At 41.9% G+C, this 9,227-nt stretch overlaps 1 protein-coding gene across 1 annotated transcript in view; it reads left to right on the top strand.

The window, feature by feature from the left end:
- Positions 1 to 18: 18 nt before the first annotated feature.
- The window catches only part of LOC143298483 (cytoplasmic dynein 2 heavy chain 1-like), a 129,981-nt gene continuing 120,772 nt past the window's right edge, over positions 19 to 9,227 (top strand). The window contains 9 exon segments of the mRNA XM_076611294.1: positions 19 to 88; positions 2,418 to 2,686; positions 2,961 to 3,107; positions 3,939 to 4,101; positions 4,862 to 4,932; positions 4,934 to 4,981; positions 5,525 to 5,666; positions 7,321 to 7,553; positions 8,486 to 8,734. Coding sequence (XP_076467409.1) covers positions 2,489 to 2,686; positions 2,961 to 3,107; positions 3,939 to 4,101; positions 4,862 to 4,932; positions 4,934 to 4,981; positions 5,525 to 5,666; positions 7,321 to 7,553; positions 8,486 to 8,734 — 1,251 coding nt within the window. The 5' untranslated portion in view covers positions 19 to 88; positions 2,418 to 2,488.

The raw sequence follows: 9,227 nt of genomic DNA, 5'->3' as shown, positions 1-9,227 counted from the left end.
TATTGCACCTATTTTCATGTTGTTACTGGCATTCCTGCATGCGTTGTTGGGTCTGTTTTCGAAGCGGAATGTTTTGCGATATTTACTAGTAAGTTAACTGTGTACATGTTTGATTAATGGTTAGCGTGTTCCAAAATGTGCTCAGCAGAAGAAAGCAAGCTAGCATTGATTTTCCCGTTTGGTGTTTGTAAAAAAAAATTGGTGTACATGTGATTTTATTGTGTTCGTAAACCGGTTGTCACAGACGCCGTGGCTGGCGACGATGCAATTGTACAGTGTACATTTAGTTGGGTTGTTTTTTTTTAATTACCCGCATTTACCTTCACTCTACATTGATATTATAGAACAGAATGAAGCAAGGTTCAAGGTTTAAAAATCTGACTGATGGAAGTAATTAGGTTCTTTTTATTCTGTTCAGTGTAGGCCTGTGTGGCGTTGACATTTCAGTCTCCATTTACTGTTGACATAAGTTTGTTTTGTAGTTACAATAGCTGGACAGTATCACCTCCTCTCACTTGATCCCATGATATACATCCAGTTAATTTTCACTTCAGGTGATGAAACTAAAGACAAACTTAACCGTGAAGGTTAGGGCTGTGCTGTTGGGGCTTGTCCCCAGGGAGGAAGGTGGCAGAATGGTTAAGATGCTCAGCAAGGTTAGGGCTGTGCTGTTTGGGGCTTGTCCCCAGGGAGGAAGGTGGCAGAGCGGTTAAGATGCTCAGCTGCTAATATACTGTGTCCATGAGGGTGTGGTTTCGAATCCCACTCACACCTTTTCTCCCAAGTTTGACTGGAAAATCAAACTGAGCATCTAGTCTTTCAGATGAGACAATAAACGGAGGTCCCATGTGCAGCACACACTTGGCGCACTGAAAAAGAACCCATGGCAATGAGAGTCTTGTCCTCTGCAAAATTCTGTGGAAGAAATCCACACAGATAAGTATATAAATATATAAGCATGCACTCAAGGCCAGACAAAATGCATTGGGATATGCTGCTTGTAGCAAATATGGATTTGTGCGAACTCATTGATGCCTCCTTGAGAAATTGAAACTGAAACTTGTCCCCATGGATCACTATGGTTGCAAGACGATATGTGAAAACTTAAGTTCTCATCTCTCCCATTTTCTCCTTTGTTTCCACTAATCCAATCATTTTATTTCAGAATCCTGATAAGCATGCTTGCAACATTATATAATCATAAAAATTGATGGCACAGTTTTATTGATTCACATTCAGAGGCTCTCCCCCATAGAGAAGGAACTTGATCAATGGATCCCTTTACATCTGCAGTTTTTGGAGGGTTTAAATCCCCTCCCTCCCAACCCCCATCCCTTACATGGAGCTTAAAATTTGATGAAAAGTTCATTAATTGAATTAGGTTCTTTGCCTTCATTTGTGCTCTTGGCTTTCAGCAACCACTGACTGTATTTGTGAAAGAAAAAACAACAACAAGAAAAAACAAAGGAGACTTGCTTGTGGCATGATAGTCATTTTAGATATGGCAGAAATAACACTGACAAGGACTGCATTGTGATTGTGATACCATGTAATGCATAATGTTAACTTAGTTAAGCTTTGTAGTCATAATGAACCATTAATTTTCAAGTAATGAGTGAGCATTACTGGTTTGTACAACTCAGTTCCAGCTGTAGCTGTTAAACTTAAGATCTCAGTTCTGTATCAGATAAACACACACACACACACACACACACACACACACACACACACACACACACACACACACACACACACACACTCACTCACTCACTCACACACACACACACACACACACACACACACACACACACACACACACACACACACACACAGAGCTGAAAAGAAAAGTCAGTTAAGAAATGTGATGTTGCTGATAAAATAAACAAACAAACAACAACAATAGCAAAAGAGATATTATCTGTTTGCTGAGAAACAAACAAACAAACAAACAAAAAAACCAAAGCTATGTTTACCTTTAATACACTACCAGGTCATCACTATGACCCACAGAAATGTTGTAAGATGCTACTGGTAGTGCAAAAAGAAGGATAATTCTATTGTATTACTCTTTTTTTCGTCACAACAGATTTATCTGTGTGAAATTCAGGCTTCTTTCCCAGGGAAGAGCATGTTGCTATAATGTAGTCCCACCTTTTTTTTTTTCTCTTTCTGTATTCATTTTCTGATCAAATTGATATTTTCAATAGAATTTGCCAGGAATAACCCTTTTATTGCCAGGGGTTCCTTTTTGTGCACCAAGAGCATGCGACACATGGGATCTCAGTATGTTGTCTTATTCAACAGACCAACATCTAGACCACTACTCATGGGCTAGTAGAGGGGAAGATAATGCTGCAGAAATTGATTGATAAGAAAAAATGATAATAAAAACGTTAATTCTTAGTTTCTTCTTCCAGAGAAGCCAAGAGAAATATAGCAGACCGATCATTTACTACACTACAGAAGGAAAAGCTTCATCAGAGTCATCATGCCTGGTGACTCCAGAAAGGATTTCATCCTGGTGACTGTTGCCAATTACTTTGGCATCGCCATCAACGATCAGGCCATTACCAATCTGTTCAACACCCCATCCCTCAACTCCTTCCTTGACGATGGAAACATCTCCATTTTGGCGGGAAAAGTGGATGAGAGAAGTGGAAGGAGGATTGTGGAGTTTCAAAACAGGGTACGGTTCTCATCATAACATGTGCGGCAATCAGTCACTATGCTTGTATGCTTATGTCGCAGATTTTCCTTTTTTCTTTCTAGATAGCTGGATAGCATCATATCTATATCTATATTTATATTTATATAGATGTGTGTGTATGTGTGTGTGTGTGTGTGTGTTTGTGTGTGAATAAGTACCCAGTTTAAGTGGATGGTAAGCACACAGGTGGATGTACAGTTAAAGTGTTATTTTGTATTTTTCATTATTTATTTATTTTCTCTCATGATAATAGATTGAACCTGGAGACAACAAGGAGAGGGTGATTGTCTTCTTCAAGATCCGACCTGATGTGATCACCCCTGACAACACCATGTCCAACATCATCGTTTCCTCCATGGTCGACTCCCCTCTCAACACTCTCTACCATGCTGTTCAGAAGGTAAAGCACATTGAATACATTCAAATGGTTAAATTGTTAATTCTCACAATTGTTTGTCACGTGAGTCAGTGCACACACAAACACACACACACACATACACACACACACGCACACAAACACGCCCCTCCCCTCCTCTCTCTCCCCCCCCAACCCTTACACTTATAACACACACACACACACACACACACACACACACACACACACACACAAACCCAAACACTTGCACACTGTCTCTCTCTTTCACATACACACACTTTCTCTCTCTTCCTCACACACACACACACACACACACACACACACACACACACACACACACATAATTACTATTACAGATCAGTTCAATTCTTATCAAACCAAATACATGTTAGTGCAAGAATATTTTCACTCCTTCCCAACATTTCAGTACCTCATAACTACATGTCATATGATACCAGCCTGACCGGGAAGCCCCCCAAAGCCCTCTCCACCAGACCTTGACTGGTTGTCTAGATGCTAGTCTTTTGGATGAGATAATTCACCTTGGTCCCTTTGCAGCACGCACTTGGTGTACTGAAGGAAACAACAACCCATGGCAGCAGAATTGTTTTCCTCTGGCAAAATTCTGTAGAAGAAATCCAGTCACATACATACACAAATATATATGCATGCACTCAAGTCTTGACTAGTGTGTTGGGTTATGCTGCTGGTTAGGCATCTGCCTAGCAGATATAATGTAGTATATATGGATTTGTCCAAATGCAGTGATGCCTCCTTGAGAAACTGAAACTGAAACTCCCTGTCCCCATCCCATCTTCACTGTGAACCTGACTGACGGCTGCGTGTTCCCCACAGGTGTATGCTCCACTGCTGCTGGAGGACAACAAGTGGAGTAAAGGAATCGACCCCAAGCTGCAGAACCTGCTGAGTGAGCTGGAGGCAGGCCTGAGCAGCGCCATCCGTAAAAAGGACCCCAACTTCAAAGGTCGATCAGGAGACGGGGACGAAAACATTGGAGGTGAGCTGGAACTGAAAGCTTATATATATTCCCTCCCCACCCCACCCTTGATGCTTTATGGTGTGAAATTTGGTCAGAATGTTACTGTGTGAAACCATTTGTAGAGACCCACCCACGCTTTGGCACACAACAGACAGACATGGAGGAATCTGGCGCTGCAGTGATTCTTCACAGAGTTGATGGAGAAGAGGAAGAAGAAGTTATGAATGGAATTCAGCAATTTCTCAAAGCACATGCTGCATCTTTCATTGTGCGAACACAACACTGAGTGTAAGCAATTGTAATCTGGAGATGTGAAAAGAACTAAATGCAAGTTTTATGCAAGTTTTATTCATCCATGTTGAAACAGATTAAAATAAAAGTTGTGAATTTGGGAAAGTATGGTATGTGTTGTGTGTCTCTGTCTGTCTTTCACTCCCTCTTTCTCTGTCTCAGTTTGTGCACATTAGCCCGCATATGGAGGTTGATTGACATTGAAGGAAAACACCTGTTAATTGGGGAGGCAAAAATCACATATGAGTTTCATGAACCAAAATGTTGAATGTCCGTTTACACTATTATTTTTTGGAGAACCCCCCCCCCCCCCCCCCCCCCCCCAGAGAATTCATGTAATGCGTTAGAGATTGAAGAACACTACATCTGAATGAGTAGTATGTCTGTGGAATAATAGTGTGCATTTTATTTGGGGAAAAATCAAAGAGGTCATACAGAAAACTTCAACTAGTTCAAGATAAAAGAATGCTGTGCGTTGATGTGGCAGGAATCCTGACACCAGTGGATGAATTCCAGTACTGGATGGACATCTCACGGTCTGCAGGCACGCGCAGAGCTGAAGGAAGCTGCAGAGTGCTATGTTGACCTCTTCAAGCCCATCTCCAAGGTACTGACTGTCAAGGCTCCTTTCAGGCTGACCTCAGTTTGTGACAACACAGATTGTTTATCTACATCACCGTATCTTGTTTATTGTATGCATATTTTACACAGACGCATGCAAATGAAGTGATGTATAACTATCTGTTGTGCTCTGAAATACTCTAGAAAATGTTGATAAGGAAAAAAATTTTTCGCAGGGTGAAATATGTCATAGTTATAATTTCTTCTAAGACATGAAAGAACTGTATTCCATCCTGTATTTGTTGCCCTCCAAAGCAATTTGTTTTTCAAGACGTAACACCACTGCTGTAGCAATCTGTGATTTATGCTGTGTCCTATGTTGTTATGCATTCAGGTAAGAAGACATCATTTAAGAATGGATGCTGACTGGATGACTGAGTGTGGGATGTTATGGGATTGACTAAATATCCAGAAGCAGAACAGCTGATCAGTCTTGCAAATGCAGTTATGAATGCAAGCAATGGAGACAGTAAGACATGGAACAGACACAACAGTGTACAGCACCAACAGCCCTTGGCAATTTCCTCAGGACTATGGAGGCTTGGATTCCTTGGCTCTGGGGGATGCCATGGAACTGCTGGAGCTGACCCAGGATACTCTGGATGACCTGTGGAAACAGAGTGACCCCCCTTACCCTGAGGCCCGGATGAGGCACCTCCTGGATGTCATTGGTCAGTTCCATTCACCTTGACCTCTTTATCATTTCTTCAGTCTGTGATGTAATATCTGTGATGTCTCTTTTCTGCAGTCTGTGATGTAGTATCTGTGATGTCTCTTTTCTGCAGTCTGTGATGTAATATCTGTGATGTCTCTTTTCTGCAGTCTGTGATGTAGTATCTGTGATGTCTCTTTTCTGCAGTCTGTGATGTAATATCTGTGATGTCTCTTTTCTGCAGTCTGTGTTGTAATATCTGTGATGTCTCTTTTCTGCAGTCTGTGTTGTAATATCTGTGATGTCTCTTTTCTGCAGTCTGTGATGTAATATCTATGATGTCTCTTTTCTGCAGTCTGTGATGTAACTGTGATGTCTCTTTTCTGCAGTCTGTGTTGTAATATCTGTGATGTCTCTTTTCTGCAGTCTGTGATGTAATATCTATGATGTCTCTTTTCTGCAGTCTGTGATGTAATATCTATGATGTCTCTTTTCTGCAGTCTGTGATGTAATATCTATGATGTCTCTTTTCTGCAGTCTGTGATGTAATATCTGTGATGTCCCTTTTCTGCAGTCTGTGATATAATATCTGTGATGTCTCTTTTCTGCAGTCTGTGATATAATATCTGTGATGTCCCTTTTCTGCAGTCTGTGATATAATATCTGTGATGTCCCTTTTCTGCAGTCTGTGATATAATATCTGTGATGTCTCTTTTCTTCAGTCTGTGATGTAATATCTGTGATGTCTCTTTTCTGCAGTCTGTGTTGTAATATCTGTGATGTCTCTTTTCTGCAGTCTGTGATGTAATATCTGTGATGTCTCTTTTCTGCAGTCTGTGATGTAATATCTGTGATGTCTCTTTTCTGCAGTCTGTGATGTAATATCTGTACTGTTTTGCTCTGGTGATTAGGCTGTGTTATAGTTAATACTGGGATGAGCACTTACTGCCAATTCTGCAGTGTTATATGTCTGCATGGCCTTTTGATGTTTTTTTAATTCTCTGTTGTTGATTTTCTATTTTTATCTATCATTTAATCTGGGGATGATGATTCTTCTTTTGCATTCATAAGCTGCAACTTCCATGTTCACTCTTGTACCTATGCACAAGTGGGCTTTTACATGTTTGACTGTTTTTTCCTCCACCATGTAGGCAACCATACTCTATTTTCAGGGGTGTGCATGCTGGGTATGTCCTTGTTCCAGTAACCCATCAAACTCTGATATGGATTACAGGATTTTTAAACTGTGTATTTGATCTGTAGCATGCATGTGCACATGAAGAGGGTTCAGTCACTGGCAGGTCTGCACATATCGTTGGAAAAATCATAACTCGTAAACCAGTAAGTGTGCTGAAACCAGAGACTGAACTAAGGAAACTCAGGTAAAAATCTAGTGCTCTTACTTTTCGGTCACCACATCTGTCGTCTGGAGATGATAAATGAAATGGAAGGGCTGACATCCTGAGCACAGCCTAGTCGTATTTGCTTTTGGGAGCTTAATGGTTAAATCATGAACTGTGTTGTTTTGCTTTTTTTTTGTGTATGTGTTTAACGCGGTTGGATTTCTGTTTTTGTTTTACATAATTGGGCAGTCCTGGTGTGGCCCTGTGGGGTGGGCTGGACAAGATAAGCAGCAGCGTCAATGTCAGTTGGACTGTTGTCTGTCTGTGCAGCTGGGTCATTCGGCCGCTACGTGCAGCGCAAGCTGGCCAACGAGGATCTGTGGCACGGGAGCTTCAGCAGCGTGCGGGAGGCGCTGAGGATGGGAGTGACCATATGTGAGAGGTGGTCCACCGTGTGTGAAACCCTCACCTTGCAGTTCTGGAAACGCTTTGCACCCCACCCCTGGAAAGGAGACAAGTTCTTTCCTGAGACGCTGAAGAAGCTCTCGGAGAGACTGGAAGAGGTAGACTTGGAAGCTTTTTTTTTTTATAATTGTTCGTTTCTATGATTGGCATGGAAACTTTTTTTTTATATTGGTCACGAACCCTCTGCCCCCCACCCCCAACTCCCAAAATACAACAACAAAACACCCAAATGACTGTTACATAACTTGTTGCATAGTTTTCCAGTCAGAAAACTGATAGAAATAAAGAGAAAATTAATAAAAAGTATGTTGCCAAGGAAAGTGTACATTTACAGACAAAAATTCCTGTTGCTGCGTCATCAACAAAAGTGAATTGGACAAAATTCCAGACTTTGATTAAGAGCATGGTAAGTGATATGCAGTGTACTAGAGCAGAGCATTGACACCATGTGTTTTATGTCATATTTTGTATGTCAGCAGCATGAAATAATAATAATGATACTACTACTACTACTACTACTACTACTACTAGTGATGATGATAATAATCATTAAAAGAAATGATGATGATGACAACTGCTGCTACTACTACTATAACTACTACTAATGTGCATTAATATAACACTTACCTGTGGCTCTAAGCGCATTTAACAATGCATACAAGATACCAGATACAACTTTAATTGTACATAAAACACAGAATAGTGTCTGTCAGCTGCATGTATAACCTAAAAAAATATTTACACGCATTAAAGAGATTAGACATGATGAATAATACCAAATTGAAATAGCCCAATCCCTTTTCTTATCCCCTCCTCCATCTCTCAACAAACTGGCCCTCTACTCAGCCCCGCCCCCCACCCCCAACCCCCATCCCCTGCCCCTCTCTCTCTCATGCGGCGCTGATAGAGCATACTCGTCTAACTCAATATGTTCAAAGTGCAAAATTTATGTAAGAACACCATGTGGGTATGAGAAAGAATCGAAAGAAAAAGTTTTCTTGACACACGCCACACACGCTCCCTGTTTCAGATTCTGTCGCTACGCACAGTGCACGAACAACTGCTGCGTCTGCTGACGTCTGCGGAGCAGAAGGAGCTGGGGGCAGGTGATGCCTTCACCCCCTTCCTGGGTCTGAACCCCCTGCAGTACAACCCCTACACCCAGCCCCTGTGGGCTGCCGCCGTGGCCCAGTACGAGAGAGCCATGGAGCCCTCCCAGCAGAAGATTGCTGGGAAGCTCAAGTCACAGTTCCACATGCTGGATGGGAACCCCCAACAGGTGTGTGTGTGTGTGTGTGTGTGTGTGTTGGGGGAAAGGGAAGGGGAGGTAAGGCAGGGGGAGGTGGAGGTATGGGGGGTATGGGTGTGTATGTTTATGTGTGTGTGTGTGTGTGTTTGGGTGTCTGTGTGTGTGTGTGTTTGGGTGTGAATTTGTGTGTTTGTGTGAGAGAGTGGGTATGTGTTTGTGAGTGAGTGAGTGTGTGTGTGTGTGTGTGTTCTCGACAGAGAGGCACAGAGAAAGAGTTAGTGTGTGTGTGAGGGGGAAAGGGGGGGGGGGTGTTCTGAATTTCTGTTCACATTTCTATTACCTTACTGAAGGGCTTCATGTTGATTGCTTGTTTACCTGTTTCCTTTGTTTCTTTGAGTGCTTTTTTCTGTCAGTCCACCCCTCTGTATGTCTTTCTATTTTTTTCTTTTCTTTTCTTTTTAGGGGGGGGGGGGGCGGGGTGAGGGAGGGTGTCTGTATTTTTCAACTTTTCACTCTGGCTGTC

This window comes from Babylonia areolata, chromosome 24 (assembly GCF_041734735.1).
Source record: "Babylonia areolata isolate BAREFJ2019XMU chromosome 24, ASM4173473v1, whole genome shotgun sequence".
NCBI lineage: Eukaryota > Metazoa > Mollusca > Gastropoda > Neogastropoda > Buccinidae > Babylonia > Babylonia areolata.
This window is presented reverse-complemented; position numbering and strand designations above follow the sequence as displayed.